This window comes from Symphalangus syndactylus, chromosome 6 (genome assembly GCF_028878055.3).
Source record: "Symphalangus syndactylus isolate Jambi chromosome 6, NHGRI_mSymSyn1-v2.1_pri, whole genome shotgun sequence".
NCBI classification, from domain to species: domain Eukaryota; kingdom Metazoa; phylum Chordata; class Mammalia; order Primates; family Hylobatidae; genus Symphalangus; species Symphalangus syndactylus.
In genome coordinates, this window is record NC_072428.2 from 107,266,731 (window position 1) to 107,288,422 (window position 21,692).

The 21,692-nt window shown below is 38.7% G+C and overlaps 1 protein-coding gene across 21 annotated transcripts in view; it reads left to right on the top strand.

Moving 5' to 3' along the window:
• ST7 (suppression of tumorigenicity 7) overlaps window positions 1–21,692 on the top strand; it is a 280,933-nt gene that overhangs the window by 136,951 nt on the left and 122,290 nt on the right. For 19 of the 21 annotated variants that reach the window (XM_055283772.2, XM_063642153.1, XM_055283770.2 and 16 more), the window contains exon 2: window positions 15,596–15,678. In XM_055283772.2, coding sequence (XP_055139747.1) covers window positions 15,596–15,678 — 83 coding nt within the window. Of the gene's footprint in view, window positions 1–2,948; window positions 3,088–14,452; window positions 14,656–15,595; window positions 15,679–21,692 lie in introns of those variants that run through there. The other 2 variants (XM_063642159.1, XM_063642154.1) reach the window with 2 other exon arrangements.

The following is a 21,692-nucleotide window of genomic DNA, read 5'->3' on the forward strand; positions in this document are numbered from 1 at the left end:
CTAAGACACCATGTAAAGCATTTAGCCCATTGCTGGTTATTTTATGAAGATTCTATGAGTGTTTGCTGCCATTATTATTATTCATTTTTATTATTATTTGTGGGAGGAAGTAAAGTTCAAGTACCAATAATAATTTTCAACCATTACAAATTGTGATTATATAAAAGTTTTAAAAATTTCTCAGGAACCAGGGAGCATTCTATTTTTTATTCTAATTCGAGAATAAAATTATATTTTATGTTTTTACTCTTCTCAAAAGTGGTAGGAGCAAATCAGTTTTAGGTTGTCATTTTTTCTCTTTCCAGGTTTTTAGAACAGTAGATACCTGTTCTCTGTAATTTGGTATGTCTATCTGTGTAATACTTACATCAGTCCTGGTGGTTGTTCCTAAGAAAAGGAAAATAAGAGGCAAATACGTATTGATTCTGTACAAGAAAAAGAATAAATTAAGGGAGAAAAACACCAAAAGTCGCTAATGCTGTGTGACAGAAGAGAAAAAGGTTATGTTTTATAATACACTGAGGTAGACTTTATATTAAAAACATACTCTCCCCAATACTCTGCAAGTTGGATTTTTTTTTGAATATTTCTTTTCATCAGCTAGGTTCTTATTTTATTTTCTCTGCAGCTGTTGGTCTGTCTCATGTTACATTCCCATCATTTATGTATCTGGTTTTGCCTGTGATGAAGCTGAGAAATATCTCATTTTAATGGCTTCTGTGCTTTGTGTCTGTCTGTTTTCCAGTTTTGGGGAGACATTTAAACCAGTAGTCATGTCATCTCATGTAATGGCATGCCTCTCTGCTTATTCTCCCTTCTGTTACCAAACAATATTTATGGTTAGTGTCTGTGTGCATGTGTGCGATGACTATTTGCTATACAGTTGCCTAGAACACTGTGAAACTCTGCATATTCAATGGAGTGGTTTCTTTTTGTTTTTCTGCATGCTATCAAATACTCTCAAAGTGTCCCTTCTGCTTTTTGCATCAAAGATAGCTGGAGGATAGAAAGGGGCATTCCAGTAAATTCTACTTTCTAGCAAATTGTATATAGAGGTTTTTCTTCCAGTAATGTTTTCCTCCCGATTTTTATGTAGAAAGCGTTTTGTTAAAATTCTGGAAATGAAACTCAGAAAGGAAATTAAAAGAAAAGGGAAAGCTTGGCCGGGCGCGGTGGCTCACGCTTGTAATCCCAGCACTTTGGGAGGCCGAGGCGGGCGGATCCCGAGGTCAGGAGATCGAGACCACGGTGAAACCCCGTCTCTACTAAAAATTAGCCGGGCGTGGTGGCGGGCGCCTGTAGTCCCAGCTACTCAAGGGAAAGCTTGCATCAATTATGACAGATAAGAGGTTAACGTACTTACTAAGAGCTTTTATAAATTAGTGCCTTTCCAATAGAAAAAAAGGCAAACAACACGAACTGGTAATTAAATTAAATTAAAAAATTAATTAAAGCCTTAAAAACTAGAGAAAATAGACATAGAATTTTAAGCCTAGCTAGTAATCAAATAACCAAACTTCCCTCCCCTCCCCTCTCTTCCCTTCCCCCTCCCTTCTCCCTCCCTTCCTTCTCCCTATCTCCTCTCTCCCCCTTGTTTTCTTTTCTTTTCTTTTTTCTTTTGTTTCTTGAGCAGGGGCAGGGAGGAATGGTTTCTTTTTTTTTTTTTAATTTTCTGTATTTTAAAAAATGTTTTGGGAAAACAACTTTGAAAAGCAAAAGCAATCTCCATCCATTTTGGGGATATAGGTTTGTTTGTTTCTATAGTAACGTGATGGTTGGCCTTCCAGTGGTAATACTCATTTGTAATATAGCTGGGCCAGAGGTACTTTCTGAGTTCATGGCACAGGATTTCTTGGTGTGAGGTTGACTGACTCATTCAAACCTAGGACTGTAGCTTCATTAATCTTGAGTTTTAACCAATTACTGATCCACTGTCTGTGTTCTAAGGATGTAGGCGTTAGACAATTTCTAATTAAAAACATGAAATTTCTTTCTTTTTCCTTCTGCATTACAGATGAATAAATTATTCACCATGAGGGATGACCATTTTGGACACTATTTGAGATAATAAGAATAGATATTTAAGAGGGGAAAATGCCATTTACAGGGGCTAGGAACATTTTTATTAGGGATGAATTTAGCTTGAGATTTGTGTGGTAATAAAAAGCACCTGGAATTTAGATGCATCTTTTAATAGATTTTTTTTTAAACTGGCTTGCCAATATTTGAAAATATCAGTGCTCCAGTTTCCACCGACTGTTACCTGTAGACGTTACATAAAGCCAGGTGCATTTGTGATTAACCGGAATTCACAGCCCAGGACCTAAGAAGATAATTTTAGGTGCTTTCTGGAATAATAGCTGGTCCTTAGGTACAAATGCAAAGCCAAACGTAGTTATTGGAATTGAAAATAATAAAGCCAAGGGCTTATTTTGAACAACCACGCAGTTGGAGCAGCTGAATACTAAAATAGTGGCTTGTGTAGTGGTTTCCCCTGTGGCTTCTTATCTCTGTGGGTTACACACCCTCACCCAGGGGAAGACGGCCTTCTTAATGCAGCTTGCAGCAGGCCTTCTTCTGTGCGGCAGCTTTTCCTCAGAAGAGAAGTACATTAGTCATTGAACTGTTAGAGAATATAATGAAAAGAAAAACCTAACTTAGGATCAGATTTGAATTTTACTACCCCATGGCCTGTAGCTGCTTCTCTGACCCAATATATTATCTTCCTTTGAGGCAAACTATTTAGTTTTCAGTTAGTAGAGGATTTCAAAACAAAGCAAGTAGATTAATAGAAAGTGTAAAAATCAGAATAAATAGAATAGAAAATAGATTTACTTTTGTTTTGTCGTGTAATCTCGGCTGATAAAACAGGAATATACATATGTATGTAGTTGTCAGGTTCAAAATCATGCCAGTTAAAGTTCTCTGTGTTTTAATTTTTCTTAAAGGCATATATAAAAAAGAATCTCAGAGAAAGAAGACACATTCATAATGATTAACCATACATACATCTTTAAAAGTTTGGTGTAAGAATGAACCAGTATTATACTTCATAGAAGGGCTGATTGTTCTTGCAGCAGAAAAAAGGTTTGAGTTTTATTCATAATTTACTTACTAACTCATTCAATGCCATTTACCTTTAACTTAAGTCACACTTAATGATAAATGCTCTTCTCTTTACTGCCAGACTGCCTGTAGAAGTAACTGAGCTGGCTGCCTTAATTTCCTTACTATTTACTGTCTTTAATCACTTCAAATTTGACTTTGGCCCCACTTCACCAACATGCCCAGACTCTTGCCCTTTATGTCACACTGGGAAAGCCACATCCTGTTGAATTTAACTCTGCAACATCTGATATGCCCAACTCCCCTCTCGGGTGGTATTACAGGCGCTCCCCTCTGAAATAATTCCCGAAGCTGCACATTTTACACACTCTACCCCATTACTACCAGATGTATCTGTCTTTGTCACATCTCTGGTTATGAATGGTATCTTCTTTCTGCCTGCTATATAAAGTCCACTTTTCTTGGCTTGGCATTTGAGCCAGCATTCTCTCCCACTGCTTCTCATCCGCCCTGTTTTCCAATCCAATTCCTTCGTGTATGCTGTGATATCTACCTAGAGTCCATACTCTCTCTTCTTTCCTCTCTAATCTCATATTCAAAGCTTATCCTTCTTTCCAAGCCCAGAAGGAAGGACATCCCATTCATTAACCTTCTCTAACCCTCCTAGCTGGAAGTAATGTTTACTTCCTCTAGATTTTATCTGTGCTTCTCTTCTGAGATGTTTCATATTCTGTGTTATTTGTGTAGCCATCTCATTGTCCCTTCTCAAGGGTAGGGTCAGTCTCATTATCATGCTATTTTCTGCCCCCAGTGTCTAGTTCAGTGTATGATATTTTTTATAAGCTAAATATATTTTAGATATTAATAAATGTAGAGCATATATGAAAGATGTTTTAGAATATAGATGTTATTCCATTATGCTTGTTAATATTCTTCTTACATTTCTTAGTTATTTCCATGCATTTTAGATTTAACAATTATCTGTTCAAACAGTTGATTATTGTGAGCATTTTGAACCCTTTTATTAGGTTCCAGCACATTAAGTAACAAATTGCTGTATTCAGCTTTGTAGCATGTAATATTCCAAATCTTACTATTAAAGTAATATTCTGTAATATTTTTCGGTATAACTTCCAGTATAGGAAGAGTAAATGAGAAGCTAGTGAACAAATTCTCCTCAAGATAATGGAAAAGTCCTAGCACATTTTGCATGGCTGATGCTGTGAAGAGCCTTCTGGAGTACTCCAGTGTGAACACAAGAACAAATGGGAGTGTCCTTTTATACCACTCACTCCAGCCACTCCATAAGAGCATGTAATAGCTCTCTACAGTGACACTGCACCTTGCAAGAACTCAGCAATCCAAACATTTCAATTCCCCAGAGCACCAAGCTCTAAGTAAGAAAAAAAGGCCAGTGCGTATAGTATATACAGATAAGCATAAAATAATTACCAAGGGAAGGCCTTACCTTTGGCTCTCAAACACAGCTGTTATTTTACATAGTTCCAGTGCACATCTTTTAGGGCTGTACTTAGCGGCCTTCTCAAGGAAGCGTTCCTTTATGCACATTCTGTCATTCACTCCATCCAGCCCATGGCTGAGTTAAGTGTACTAGCTCTGTATTTCCAGCAACACCAGAATTATAATTGCCTGCCAATTTGTCTCCATGTCTGCTTCTCCCACAAAACCCAGAGCTCCTTGAGGATAAGAACTATGTATATATCATATATCTTTGTATCACCAGTGTTTTACATAGTACCTGGCCACACGTTGAATATGAATATCTATTGAATGACCGAAGCTGGTCATGCACCTTTGAAATCACAACAGATTTTTAAGTAGCACATTGAGGAGAAAAGGCAGTTTGAAGCAGGTCAACAACAAATAATAATAGTTAATATCTGATAGTGTGTCAGGTGACAAAAATAACATGAAGAAGACTTAAAACAAAAAAAAACCTGTGCGGTATTACTTACTTTTGGAGGCAATAACCTAGAGTACTTCAACAGTTTTTTTTTTTTTTTTTTTTTTTGAGATGGAATCTCACTCTGTTGCCCAGGCTGGAGTGCAATGGTGTGATCTTGGCTCACTGCAACCTCCGCCTCTTGGGTTCAAGCAATTCTCCTGCCTCAGCCTCCCGAGTAGCTGGGACTACAGGCACCCACCACCACGCCCGGCTAGTTTTTGTAGTTTTAGTAGAGACGGGGTTTCACCATATTGGCCAGGCTGGTCTTGAACTCCTGACCTTGTGATCCGCCCGCCTCGGCCTCCCAAAGTGCTGGGATTACAGGCATGAGCCACCGTGCCCGGCCTCAACAGTTTTTTAAAAAACTTTCTTGCATGCTAACACAGTACTGTAGTTTACATTCATTTTGATGACTTAGAGTTACCAATCAAAGACTGAAATATGTTCTGGCCATTCTTTTTAAGGGTGAAGTCAAGTATTTAATTTATTTTGGAAAGATTCCCTTGTGAAATTGTTTTTCAAAGTGTCTGGTTTAATAGGATAAAACCTTAACTATCCCACATGACTAATTTCTGAGGGTTCTACATAGCCATGGTCTTGCTATATGAGGATAACATAAGTATATCTGGAACCATCTTGATTTATTAATGTGTAGTAGTCATTGAGTCTTCCTAATATGGACTTCAGACTGTACAGGTAGTCTAGGGATAGAAACATACACACACACACACACACACACACACACACACACGGCAAAGTCCCAGCCATCAAAGACTTCTAGTTTTGTCAGATTTATATTTTCTTATGAAGGTTATTATCAGAAGTCCTGGGAAATGGTTGTTATAACTTTCCTACCTAGAACTCTGCCCCTTGTAGTCATTTAGCATTTATCAAACATTGAGTACTGTGTGGACCAGGCTCTGTGTTGGGTGCTCTGTGTTGGCTGCTGGAGGATTGAGACACAGTGTGTGTGCTTGTAGGGAAGAGGTTCCCAGAGCCTGGAACACCTTGTCTTAGCAAAGTTTCTATTTCTATTCAGTGTAACTATGTGGAAGGTTTGCTTTGTGTACAAATAGACTTTTATTTTTTCTTCCTGGTATTGAATAGTTTATGAGAAACAGACAAACTCGTAAAATAGTCTTCAACCATAAATGAAAGCATATTTTAAATAATTAAAAATATAATAAGACTTATTTAGGTCTTTCCTCTGTACTTGACCAGGGTAGAGATCTTCATTATTGAGGTTCCTGTAACTAAAAGGGAACAGATCATCTGACATTTTGCTCCACTTGTCCTTGAGGGTTATTAAGATTTGTGTGTGACTGGGCGTTGGATGGTCCTTCATGATATCAGGAAAGGTTGACAGATGGCCTCCCTCCAGCAAGGGAGAAGGTGCCATGAAGACTGAACACTGCATTGTTCCCACCAATACAGTATGCGCCAGTATAATTTCCCAGATCACAACTGAGAAAAGAATGTGCTCAGCTCCACTCCTCAGCAGAGTCAGATGCTCAGTACAGCAGAAACAGTGTACCTGTAAAGTTGCCTAGGCAACATCAGGAGTGGAGGGAAGAGTAGACAGAATGATTTATGAGGGTTTCTTGCCATAGGAATGGGTCTAAAAATATACTTCCATGTCTTTTCCTCAAGAATAAATGACACAGGATTTATCAAGGGGATTGTGGTGCATAAAACCTCAAGACCTTATCAGAGCCCAAGGAGACCAGGGCCAAGGGCAAGGAGAGAGGCAGCAGAAGCAAGAAATGAGGAAAAGAAGTGCTCGTGCTGTGCTTTTAATCCTTGATTGAACTGATGCTCTGCCTTGATGTAAAACGGATTTTTTAAAAACATGCAAATATTGCATATTTAAAATATGACTAGAAAAAAAACCACTTACTGGGTGAAATGAAGGTATTTTATTTCCATATTAAAAAAACAGCTCCTCTCAGCATCTACTTTAGTATTAGCACATTTGCAAAGACAGTTACATGCCAGCATGTGAAACAGCATGTCATGGTAGCAGAGGGAGAACTTGTATTTTACTTATGAACAATCGGGAAAGAAACGCTCGGGGCACATAGAGTTGGTGTATCTTAGCACACTGCAATTAGCCAGCATTATCAGATGTCAATGTTGATTTTTATTTTCATGAATTATCATGTTGGTGATGGTATCAGTTTTATATTGCTGCCTAACAAATTTCCATAAATGTAGCAGTTTAACACACACTTCTTATCTCTCAGTTTCTGTGTCAGGAGTCCAGCCATGGCTTAGATGGGTCTTTTGCTCTGGGCCTCACAAGGCTATAATCAAGGTGTTGACCAGGCTGCTATCTCAATTGCAAGTTCAGTCAGGGGAGAATCTGCTTCCAGTCTCAGGCTGTTGGCAGTAATCATTGCTGTAGCACTGAGGGCTTGAGTTTCTGACTGGCTGTTGTAGAGGCTGCCTGCGGTCCATTGCCACATGGGCTTGTCCACGTGGCCACTTCATTAAGCCGGTAAGGAGGATCTGTCTGTCTGCCACCAACATAGAATCTTACATAGCTGTTTGTTAGAAGCAAGTCCCGTACTCCATGTCCCACCCACATTCAAGGGAAAGGGGTCAAATAAAGTTATGAATAACCGGGCGCCTGTAATCCCAGCTGCTCGGGAGGCTGAGGCAGGGGAATGGCGTGAACCCAGGAGGCGGAGCTTGCAGTGAGCCGAGATCGCACCACTGCACTCCATCCTGGGTGACAGAGCGAGACTCTGTCTCAAAAAAAAAAAAAGTTATGAATACCAGCAAAAAAAAAAAAAAAGAAGTTATGAATACCAGCAGAGCAGGGATCGTTGGAGTCACTTCAGCGTTTGTCTGTCACAGGGTCATTCTGAGGAAAAGTTCTTTCATTTTAAAAGCTGTGCAATCTGGAAATCTGCTTGAAATTAGCAGGAGTGTAAACTAAGCCATTAGAGCTTCCATTTTTCATTCCCTTGTCCTTTGGTAAATGAGGAAGGGCAGAAGTAAAGTTGCAGGCTTACTTAATAGATGCTGACAGGAAGGAAGAGAGAAGTTAGTAAGGTTGAAAGAACAATGAAATGAGAGAAGATAATATTCTCTATTATCACATGGAAAAATACAAATGATAGATTAAACTATTCCATTGTGTTCCCTACCTCACTTTGGAGGTCTGAGAAAACAGTCTGAGGCGAAGTCCCTGCTAGACTAACTTATCTCGTAACGTGCTTTCTATAGAAAAGCACATTTTCAGTAACTAAATCAGAAATGTTGCTTTGCATGAAATTGACAATTTCTTAATCCACCCTGATAGCCCAGTCTTCGGGCCTGGAAGGTACTGTGGCCTTGAATATTCATCCCTTCCAATGAAAACATTGCTAACCAGCATGCTTAGGTTATGGTTTAGGCTTTAACATGGCTTATGTTATAACCATAAAAAGACTTGAAGAAAAGGAATAAACAGGATCGCAGGTGGTTCCCATATGGCCTGTGGCTCCCATATGGCCTGTGGCTCAATTGATTGTTCCCGCGGTATCTGGCAAGGCTGTAATCAGAGATTTAGGAGCACATGTTAGACTTCAGGGACATTTCTTTGCCTTCTAAAATGGCTGCTTTCAAAATCACTCTCAGGTTTAGTACTACCCCAAGCAACTAGAATCCAGATAAAAGGACCCTTCTATGAAATGATTCTTCATTTGTTTTGTAGGGCATCCATATTTCACAGGACTAATCACAATGTGGATGTTTTACTTCCTGGGCTGTACACTGTAGCACAGTGCTTGGCACACAGAAGACGCTCAGTTAATGCTAATATGACAGCTACTACTACCATTGTTAGCATTTACACATTGAGCTCAGTCTCGCCTGCATTCTACAACTACAGTAATATAAGATGCCAAATCAGGCCGGGTGCAATGGCTCACACCTGTAATCCCAGCACTTTGGGAGGCTGGGGCAGGTGGATCAGTGAGGTCAGGAGTTTGAGACTAGCCTGGTCAACATGGTGAAACCCGCATCTCTACTAAAACCTCAAAATTAGCTGGGTGTAGTGGCACATGCCTGTAATCCTAGCTACTTGGGAGGCTGAGGCAGGGGAATCACTCGAACCCAGGAGGCGGAGGTTGCGGTCAGCCAAGATCGCACGCACCACTGTACTCCAGCCTGGGCGGCGGAGTGAGACTCCATCTCAAAAAACAACAACAACAACAACAACAAAAATCAAAAGAAAAACAGCCGTCGTAATACATATTATTTGATGAGGTCTGCCGTATTAGGCACTTTATCTACAGTATTATGTTTAGCTCTTGTGACAACTATGCAAGATAGGTATTACTTTTTAAATTTTATAGACAATGAAACAATCTCAAATGTACATGAATACTTTTTGTAAAGAGATTTTCACCCGCATTGATTTACCAAGAAAGTAAGTAAACCAAAGCCCCTTATTCTTTATCTTTTTAGTTGGGCAGCATTGTCCATCTAGGCATTGCATAAACTTGTTAGAGCAAAGTCCTCCAAAAATCATTTTGGTAGTTTTGGAGAAGACACACAGCTGTCCTAATTTTTAGAAGTACTATTTGGATCCATGTTAATTTGTCTCATCATAGTGGAAACTGAGACTAGCCATTCACTACTAGTCAATCAATATTCCATGTATTTGTATACAGGCACTTTAGATAGTAATTTCACATATCTAATTCCCCACCAGTGCCTCAACTGCCCTTCGCTTTCCTTCCCTGGGCATTCGCCCTCAGGCCCCATGGCTGTGGTGCTCTGCATGGAATGGCCTACTGCTCTACCCCTCACTGTTCCCGAGTCTCTGCAGCCACCAGTAACTTTACCTGGTTAACTTCCTATCAGCCTACAAGTCTCAGATGAGATGCTTTTTCTTGGCAGAAATTTTTCTTGATCTTCCATTCCTTTTGATGCCCTGTCCCTTATAATTTCCTCATGTGTCCTTTCCCATTTGCATATCCGATGACTTGCTCCTCTTACCCATTGGATTGTGAGCCTCTTGTGGTCAGGGGCAGTGCTCTGTAAGCTGCTGTGTCCCCAGAATCTGGCCCAGGGTAGGCACTCGGCGACCATAGACTGATGTTAAGAGACAATGCACATTTCATCTCAGCCTTAGAGCAGTTCTGAGAAACAGATAGGAAACTAAAGCTCTGCAAGAGCGTGGGACTCTCTCAGGGCCATCACAACACAATTGTTGGTCTCATGTTTGGCGACTGGGTCTCCTATTCCTGGTCTCTTTCCTAGGCATAATGCTTTTATATAAAGTCCCTTCCATTGTTTTTTTGTTTGTTTTCTTTTTTCAGCCTAAATAACTTAGTTTCTCTAAACTTTTCTCCCAGGTACTCTTTTTTAACCCTTTGAATTATTGCTGATTATTGTCTTATAACTTTTATTTTTTTTTTCCATTTTGCATGTCATATTTTAACAAAGCATTAAAAGGAACATGGCACAAAGCACACCCATATTTTTGGATGCTGTGGACTTCATCATGCTGCTTATTCAGTTCTATCTAGTCAGTACCTCCAAGGCATTAATGCTGCCTTACCTCCTTCATTCGAAGGCTTTCCTGTGCAAGGTGGAATATACATAAGGAGGCGAACACACAGGGTTATATGCCTGCTCTACTTTACAGAGGCCTCTTCCAGGAGTGTAATATGGGGGTTGCTCATACTCTGAAGAAGATAGTGGCAGGCTATTACTGTCGTGAGAGCCAGAACGTGGCTAGCTCCTTACAGACATGGCTTCGTAGGGGCATGCCACGTGATTCCTGAGTAAGCCTTCTGGTGTGAATTCCCTGCTCACTGGGGTGATTCTTCACTCCCCACAGTTGAACCTGCTGTATTATCCTCTTACCTATGCTTTTCTGTGATCCATAGAGGTAATTTAATTTTCAGTCCATGTACCTACCCTGCCTACTTAGTTTCTTCTCAGTGCCACACTTAATTGCTTCACATTTACTGATTAATTAAATGAGAAGACTATGCCAGGTGAAGGTTCAGCATCTTCAGAACTCTACATGATGCATTCCCTGAGGCTGCCCTCCAATAACTGAGGTAACATTCTTTGAGCAGTGTGACCTGTTAGAGGTGCCCAGTCAGGTCCGATGAAAAGCCCTCTGATTTGTTGAAATAGTGCATTAGTAAACTATTATAGTTTATTTTCACAAAGCTAGATTAGTTGTTACATGTTGGTTTTTAACATTTGTTTTGCCTAGCCCCAGCAAGTATGGAGGTGACCTTGATGTGTCTATAGAATATCAGGAATATCTGGCTGGGCGGGTGGCTCACACCTGTAATCCCAACACTTTGGGAGGCCGAAGTGGGCAGATCACCTGAGGTCAGGAGTTTGAGAGCAGCCTGGCCAACATGGTGAACCCCCGTCTCTGCCAAAAATACAAAAATTAGCCAGGTGTGGTGGCAGGTGCCTGCAATCTCAGCTACTTGGGAGGCTGATGCAGGAGAATCACTTGAACCCAGGGGGCAGAGGTTGCAGTGAGCCAAGATTGTGCCACTGCACTCCAGCCTAGGCAACAGAGCGAGATTCTGCCTCAAAAAAAAAAAAAAAAAAAAAAAAAGAATATCAGGAATATCCATTTTATGTCTCAACGCACATACCTCACAGTTTCCTGGTCCAATTTTTAGGCACTTTATCAGGCCCTCATATGTTTCAAAAATAATTGCTAATGACTTTGATGAAACTAGGCAAGATATTTCTTGGTTTTAGGGCAGTTTGGGCTATAGTTTGCAGCCTTCCTAATTTAATAGAAGAATTTTTAAACTAGATTCTCCCCCTTCTCAGGGTGGCTTCCTTCCTTTCCATTCTAGTGCTTCACACACAAATGACAAGCTCACAGGGGACTTATCTAGAAAAGACAGAGATAAAAATAAGTACAATGTTAAAAAAAATCTATCTTATAGTATCATTTATTTAGAGCTTCCTCTCCTTTTCTAATGAAAGGCTACTGTAGTTTCCTTTTGTGCTTTTTTTGCTGGAGGCTTTTCAGTAATATTCCCATGTGTCCACTGTGATGCTAAAAGCATGAGCTTGGGGGCAGGTTGACTGGCATTCCGGTCTTTGCTCAGCCTCCAGCCGCAAGACAAGGCGAATAATATTGATCTCATGGAGCTGAAATGAAAATTAACTTTTCTAATCTGTGGAAATGCTTTGTTATAATCCTTAAATATATAAATACATAGGTTGAAATAGCAAGTACCAAGTGTTGACATTATGTCCAGAATTGCCACATGCCATGTCTGAATGATTTTTGCCAGATGTTTAATAAGATTATAAGTGAATAGGTTATTAAATGGGCATCTCCCACTCTCTAGGTGTTTCTGTTTCTGCTTCTCTGTTTTCTGTTTGTATCTCCATTTATTTTAATGCCTACCGTTATGTCTTTCAACTCTGCCACCTTCCTATACATGGATATACCAGGGAAATACATTTTAATTATTATTGATATATAATCTTAATTAAAAACAAATGAATGGAATCTTTATTTTTATCTCTTTTAAAAAAACTCAATTTTTTTTCACTTATTGATTAAATCTTGAGTCTTTTGCCTCCAGTGGATCAGTGATTTTTCAGCAGAAAATCTTTCCTCTCCATTGCTTTATGCTTTTGTTGCTAGGCAGTCAACAGCAGGGCTACTAAAACACTTCTAATTTAGGCAAATCTTTTCCTCTATTTTAGAAATGGATTTCAATGGCATTCAGTTTGTTTGCAGAAACCTACTGAAAGGTATATGGTACGGATATGAATGTTTATAATTACAGAATAACAAAGTGAATATTCTGCTGGCTTTTTTTTTTTTTTTTTGAGATGCAGTTTTGCTCTTGTTGCCCAGGCTGGAGTGCAATGGTGTGATCTTGGCTCACTGCAACCTCCGCCTCCCGGGTTCAAGCGATTCTCCTGCCTCAGCCTTGCAGGTTGCTGAGATTACAGGCACCCACCATGCCCAGCTAATTTTTTGTATTTTTAGTAGAGATGGGGTTTTGCCATGTTGGCTAGGTTGGTCTCAAACTCCTGACCTCAGGTGATCCACCCACCTCGGCCTCCCAGAGTGTTGGGATTACAGGCATGAGCCACCACACCTGGCCTCTGCTGACTTTAAAAAAAATAACAGGGAATGTGGGGTCACTCATAGTGTGGAGGGAAATTTTGAGAATTTTAAGCACCTCTGAATCATATTGGCAGTTATAAGCTGTAGGGGTGTTTTGTGCACATTTGATTGTTTTTCCTTTTAAAAAATCTTCCTTCAATGAACAAACTGTTGCATGGGAAATGACATATCACTTTCTCTCTCTATATATATCTATATCTATATCTATCTATCTATATATATATATATGACATATATATATCTATATATGACATATCATATATATATCTATATATGACATATATATATCTATATATGACATATCATATATATATCTATATATATGACATATCATATATATCTATATACATATGACATATCATATATATATCTATATACATATGACATATCATATATATATCTATATACATATGACATATCATATATATATCTATATATATATGACATATCATATATATCTATATATATGACGTATCACTATATATATCTCTATATATGACGTATCACTATATATATCTATATATGACGTATCACTATATATATATCTATATATATATGACATATCACTATATGTATATCTATATATGTATATATATTTTTTTGATGGCCAGGCAAAGCCTCCTCAACTCAACTGTAGCTTCCTTCTCTTACCTCACAGCCCTAAACTGATGACTACTTCTGTGCCTTCTTCTACCTTCCCGGAAGTTCCAGGTCCATTTAGTTCGAGTTGTAAATATTGACTGAGCACATTGTGTTAGTCCAGTCTCTTGTGATTGCAAATGAAATACCACAGGTCAAACAAATTCATTTAAGAGTAGGTGCAGTGGGAGGCGAGCTTATTGAGAGGATGCTTGGGTAGCACGAAAGAATGGAACCAGTGTACCCTTCCACATCCATGTCTTTGTTGCTCAATCTCCTAACTTCCTCAACCCTTGCATCTGCTTGGAAAGGCCCATGCTGTCTCCTTGGCATCTTGAGGCAGGTCCTTTCCTCTGTTTAGATTGTCCTCCCATCCCTCCTTCTGTCCACTTTGGTTTGGTTAACTTTTAATTATTCTTCAGGATTCAGCTGAGATATGTCCAGCTCCTGGACTTCTTCCCTGCCACCCAGCCTGGGATGCATCCCTTTTAACATGTTTTCATAAAATCCTACACCCAGGACCTATCTATGCACTTATGTAATAGTTGCTCATTTGCTTGCATGTTTCAACTGCACTTGGTCTTCTAGAGAGTGGGAACTGTGTCTGATTCATTCTTTCATTTTTTACCCATTGTCTCATTCATAAACAGAGAAAAATATTTGTTGAATGAGTGAACGTGGGATCTCTGTTCATTTTGGTATATTACTTTGCTTTCTGGGCTGAGCTCAGGACAGATGCCAAAGCCTTTCCCTCTAATGACATCAAAGCCGTACTTCTAAAACCAGACTGGATGTGATTCCCTTCTACAAACAGATTCAGTAAAGAAATGTGAATATTCCCACAAAAAGCCCAGTAAGTATGTGGTGGTTTTGATAATAATAAAAGTTTTGTGTAGTATCTAGATATAAATAACAATGCCTTAAAATATATGTATAAAATACTTGTAAGTGAACCCTAATCAGTGAGCAACCAGGTTAACTGGATAGTGGATATGAACAGAGTGGTGGGAATTGGTCAAGAAGGTGCCTGGGCTACTCTGTCTATGGAATAGCCATTCTTTATTCTTTTACTTTCTTAATAAACTTGCTTTCACAAAAAAAGAAAAAAAAAAAAGAAGAAGGTGCTTGGCAGTGAACATTCATTTTTAGAGGTTTATTTTTCATTTATTTCATTGACTCCATTTATTTCGATGGCCAGTTTAAAAGCCTTTTAAGTAAGTTGACAAAAACCTTTTACTCATCATACAGTGGCCAAAACCACAATTACTTTTGCACCAACCTAATAACTTGTTAATTTGTCCTTCCTTCTTAGGGGTAACCATAGTATAATAATCTTTAATAACTATTTAATATATTAAATATAGCTATTTTCAGCTTATTCTAAGGTTGAAATACTGCTTGTTGATGCATCAGGGACTCTGATGTGCAGGTCCCACAAAATGTGTAAGAGTACCTTCTCTTTTTGGCTAACAGTTTTGTAATCAACTTTGATTAAACTCTTCCATGGTTATGAATCTATGAAAACCATTCTCAACAATTGTTTTGGGAGTTAGAAATTACAACTACTCTATTTTCTCGTATGTAGCTTTTTTCTTTCAGGATATATTACTTGACACCTAGTATTCTGAGCCTGTGTAATGGTGAATCATTTTAAACGGATCTCACTATGGTTCTAAGAATTCTCATCATCAGAAATAAATGATTTTACCAGAGAGAAAAATGAAAGAGCTGGTTTTACTGACATACTCATACATTCCTTGTTCTTCTCCCTTTCCCTCTCTTTTCTTTTTCAGTGAGCATGTTTTTGAACACATTAACACCGAAGTTCTACGTGGCCCTAACAGGCACTTCCTCACTAATATCAGGGCTTATTTTGGTAAGTGGTGGAGTCCTTCTCATTTAAAAACATGCTGATTAGTAGTATGTATATTAGTGTATGTACAGTAAAAAACTCTGGAAGAATATACACTAACCGGTTACAGTGATTATCTTGCACATGTATATATGTTGGGGAGTGGACTCATAGAAGCCTTTTACTACTCCATTATATTTCTGAAATATTTGAAAAAAATTTAAGCAATCATATATTACTTTGTTGAAGGGGAAAAAACAAATGTAAATGAAATGGAAAATAAAGGAAGACATAATTCTCTGTCAAATTTTACTATCTAAGATATTGTAAAATAAACGTAACTCCGTTCAACTAAAAATCATCAAAATGGGGCCGGGCGCAGTGGCTCACGTCTGTAATCCCAGCACTTTGGGAGGCGAAGGCAGGCGGATCACTTGAAGTTAGGAGTTGAGACCAGCCTGGCCAGCATGGTGAAACCCCATCTCTACTAAAAATACAAAAAAAATTAGCTGGGTGTAGTGGCACATACCTGTAGTCCCAGCTATCCGGGAGGCTGAGGCAGGAAAATGGGTTGAACCCGGGAGGCAGAGGTTGCAGTTGCCGAGATCGCGCCATTGCACTCCAGCCTGGGTGACAGAGCAAGACTGTATCTCAAACAAACAAACAAACAAACAAAACCAACCATCAAAATGGAATATTGTACAAGATCAAGATCAATAGAAATATAGCTTAGTTTTTTTTAAATGTATTGACATGTATTGTGACAATTCTAAGTTTTTTTTCCCTTCATCTTCTTTTCTTTCTAAATTTACATTTATTTATGCATTGTTTCCTTTAAAAAAATTCCTAAAATGCGAAAAAGCAATATGATTATCATTTGTACGGCTCTATTACCTTATCTTTGTAACAGCTGCAGGTGTGCTAAATGGTAACACTTGAAGTAGTTAATTTTAGTGGCCTCAAATGGGGACCATCTAAACTCAATGGGACTACTCTAATAGAATTAAATGACCTTTAAGGCAAAAAGGTTTTAGAAAAGCTTTTTTTCTCTGTACCCATATACTTGTGATTAAATTATTATAGAAACAAGCATAAGAAAAATTTTACATAGTTGATGTTAAGAAAAGTGGATGATCAGAAGAAAAACAGAAAAGCTTTAGAGAAGGGTGCAAACATGTGGAGCAAAGAGCATAAATGGACCTAGAATAATGGTGGATTTCAGAAGCTTGAGCTTGTGAGGAGTCAGAGTAAAAAGGTGGAGAAATGTATGGAGGACAGAAACCTGCAAACAGAGGAGAGGGATGATGGCAGTGTGGGGAGGATCTTTTCGTGGGCAGAGAACATCCAGGTTCGTCTTGCTTTGCTGTGTCATATGGATTGTTAAACTCGTGTCATGAGATGTTTAAAGTTGGTGTTAAATGTCCGCCCACACATCTCCATTCCAAGTTGCAGGGTCCCACTCTTTTCCAATAAATGCCCTCACTTTAACAGTAGATACCTGGTGAGCCTGAGCATGCACCTTTCATTGCAGGTCAACCACTCACATAAGAGCTTGTGTCTGATTTTCCACAATTTCCAGCTCTTTCTCTACAGGAGATAAGACTCTCACTAAGGGCACTCTTAGAAGATTCAAGGCTCAGTATGTGCTTCTGGAGCCAGGAGTTAGAATCCCTGAGTTCATTGTTTTCATCACCTTGTCCAGTGAACTTAGGAGCAACCAACCAACTTCATTTTATTCCTTGGTTCTCCACATATGGTCGAAGGTATTATGTGTAGAGTTGCTAAACTCTTTGCCTCTCAAGAGTGGTGAATCAGGAGTATCAAATGCATTTATTTTGCATAACTCTCTAAACAGTTCACGCCAAGGACTGTCAGTGTTCTCCATACTATTAAAGTAGAGTCCTTGGCATTTTTGGGTCTAATTATATTAAGCAGCCAACTCCAGAAACCCCAAAACCAACTAAAGAAATCTATCCTCAAAATTCTGTTTCTCTAGAACTACTTCTGGTACTAAAAATCTGTTTCGGATAAGTGAAAATCCAACTAGAAAGCCCAATGCTGGCTGCAAAGACCAACCCAAGTTGAGGGGAAGCATATTAAACTTCCTCCTTAAAATGGGTTGAAATAAGGTATATGTGATAATTTATACCATGTTGCCTCTTAAATACTAATCTGTTCACTTGTATGTATCTCTTAAGTTTTCCCTGTTCTTTAGAGATAAGAGAAAAATAAAGACCCTGTAGAAAGTGGCTCCATAAAGCTATAAAGCTGGTCACTAATTTATTCCATGTAAGGACTGTATTTTATTCTGAGATTATGTCCTTCTTACTTTTTAACGTTAAAATTTTCTTCTGAAATGATGGTGATAGTGTATGGTAGTGCTATTTTACGATTATTACTTTGCAAAGAAGAATACAGCAGCCCCACATTCGTCTTCACATTTGTCGGGGCGGGGGCAGGAACTCTTGGCTTCAGAGAACAACCACCTCAAAAATTTACTGCTACTTAACCTGTTGAGGAACAACATAAATTGTCCAAATGGGAAATAGTAAAAATATTTGAGTCTGACCTAGAGCAATGAATGGAGAAGAGAAAGGCTTTAGATAATCTCCTCAATCTAGGGGATCGAGGGCAGAGGAAAATAATCTGAGAGGATTTGGTGGAGGGAAGCCAGCAGAAACTGTTTTGCTAGAAAACCACAGAAAAAATTGTGGTGAGTGCTGAAGGTATGGGAATGAATCTGTCACTCCAAAGGTTTCTAACTTTATTAATTAAAAAAGATTTTCATTAGGAGGCGATATACTTACTATTTAGAGCTAGGTAAGAAACTATATTAATATATTGAGAATTACATGATATCCAGAGAGGACAAGGAGTAGACAGAAGATAACGAGAGAAAGTAATGAAAAGGTGAGATCAGTTTCAGTGAGACAGGTGATAGAAAACCATGAAAAAGGAAGAAGTCAAGTGAGCCCTGTTTGCAGACAACATGATCTTATATTTAGAAAAACCTAAAGACTCTACCAAAAACAGTTAGAACTGATAAACGAATTCAATAAAGTTGCAGGATACAAAATCAGCATACAAAAATCAGTAACATTTGTATGTGCTAACAGTGAACAATCTGAAAAAGAAATCAAGAAAGCAATCCCATTTACAATAGCTACAAAGAGCATAAAATACCTAGGAATTAATTTAATAAAAAAAGTGAAAGATGTATACAAGGAAAACTATTAAACTCTGATGGAAAAAAATTGAAGAGAACACACAAAAAATGGAAAGATATTTTGTGTTCATGGATTGGAAGAATTAATATCATCAAAATGACAATACTCTGAATAAATTTTACAATACTCTGAAAATAAATTTACATATTTAATGTAATCCCTATCAAAATACCAATCACATTCTTTACAGAAATAGAAAAAAAAATCTAAAATTTATATGGAACTGCAGAAGACCCTGAATAGCCAGAGCAGTCCTGAGCAAAAAGAACAAAACTGGAGGCATCACACTATCTGATTTCAAAATATTTTAGAAAGTTATAGGAACCAAATCAGCATGGTACTGGCATATAAACAGACACATAGCGATGGAACAGAGTAGAGAGCCCAGACATAAATCCGCAAATTTACAGTCAACTCATTTTCGACAAAGGCACTGAGAACATACATTGGAGAATGGACAGTCTCTTCAATAAATGTGCCGGAAAAACTGAATAACCATATGTCGAAGAATGAAGCTGGACCTCTATCTCTCACCATATGCAAAATCAAAATGGATTAAATACTTAAATCTAAGACCTGAAACCATGACACTTGTGAAAGAAAACATTGAGGAAATGCTCCAGAACGTTAGTCTGGGTAAAGATTTTTTGTGTAAGACCTCAAAGCACAGGCAACCAGAGCAGAAATAGACAAATGGGATTATATCAAGCTAAAAAGCTCCTGCACAGCAAAGGAAACAATAAAGTGAAGAGACAAACCATAGAATGGGCGAAAATATTTGCAAGCTATTCATCTAAGAGATTAATAACCAGAATATATAAGGAGCTCAAATAATTCAATAGCAAAATCCCAAATAATCCAATTATAAAAGGGGCAAAGATCTGAATAAACATTTCTCAAAAGAAGACATGTGAATGGACAACAGGTATATGAAAAAGTGCCCAGTATCACTAATCATCAGAGAAATGCAGACCAAAACCACAACGAGCTATCATCTCACTACAGTTAGAATGGCTTCAAGTGATTCTCCTGCCTCGGCCTCCTGAGTAGCTGGGACTACAGGCATGTGCCACCATGCCAGGCTAATTTTGGTAAGGAGAAAGGGTGTGGTAGGTGCAGTGGCTCACGCCTGCAATCACAGCACTCTGGGAGGCAGAGGCGGGAGGATCACATGAGGCCAGGAGTTCAAGACCAGCCTGGCCAACATGGTGAAACTCTGCGTCTACTAAAAATACAAAATTAGCTGGATGTGGTGGCACACGCCTGTAGTCCCAGCTGCTCGGGAGGCTGAGGCAGCAGAATCACTTAAATCCGGGAGGCAGAGGTTGCAGTGAGCTGAGATGGTACCACTGCACTCTAGCCTGGGCAATAGAGCGACACTCCGTCTCAAAAAACAAAACAAAACAAAAACTGGGTATACCAGAAGCTGGTGAGGATGTGGAGAAAGGGGTACTCTTGTACACTGTTGGTGGGATTGTAAATTAGTACAGCCACTATGGAAAACGGATGTTTCTCAAAAAGCTAGAAATTGAAATAGCATATGATCCAGCAATTCCACTTCTTGGATATATATCTAAAAGAAAGGAAATCAGTATATCAAAGAGATACCTGCAGTCCCATGTTTATTGCAGCACTATTCATAATAGCCAAAATCTAGAATCAATTTAAGTACCCATCAGTTGATGAATGGGTAAAGAATATGTGGTATGTATTGTAGAGATGAGCAGAAAACTTCCCCTTCACCCTTGAAAGGTTGACCGAAAAATTAACTGACAAATGGCAGGTTAATAAGAGAAAAGGCATAAGAAATGTATTATTAACGTACACAGGAGAACTACAGAGTGATTGCCCAATATCTCAGTGGGGTTAAGAAGCTTATATATGATCTTGAGGTTACAGAAAGATTGGGGTCTTGGATCCTGGCAAGACAAGTTATGGTGGAGAAACAAGTTGTGGGAGGGGGAAAAGAGGAATTTTCTTGAGGGCAATACATGATTACTAGGGAGAATGATTGGATCAGAGAACAGAGATTAATTTGTAAATAGTTCTCTTTGGAATTTGAATGTTCCACAATGGAATGTTTTTCAGTGATGAAAAAGAATGGAATTCTGTTATTTGCAGCAACATGGATGGAACTGGAGGTCATTATGTTGAGTGAAATAAGCCAAGTACAGAAAGACATATATTGCATATTCTCACTCATATATGGGAGTTTAAAAAGTGGATCTCAAAGATAGAGAGTAGATTGGTGGCTACCAGAGGCTGGAAAGGTCAGTCAGGCTGCAGTGTACTGCACACTGCACAGCTTATTGTAACCTTGACCTCCTGGGCTCAGGTGATCCTTTGTCTCAGCCTCCCAAGTAGCTGGGACCACAGGCGCATACCATCATGTCTGGCTAATTTTTTAAATTGTTTGTAGAGATGGGGTCTCTCTATATTGCCCAGGCTGGTCTTGAACTCCTGGGCTCAAGCAATACTCTTCCTTTGGCCTCCCAAAGTGCTTGGATTACAGGCGTGAGCCACCATGCCTGGCTGAGGTTGATTAATAGGTACAAATATACCAGTTAAATAGAATAAATAGACCTAATGTTTGACAGATTGTTAGGGTGACTGTAGTTAACAATCTGTTGTATATTTCAGAATAGTCAGAAGAGAATAATTTGAATATTCCTAGCACAAAGAAAAGAAAAAATAAATTTAAGGTGGTAGATATTCCAGTGACCCTGATTTGATCTTTACATATTACATGAAGGTATCAAATTATCACATGTACCCTGAAAATATGTACAGCTATTATGTATCAATTTTAAA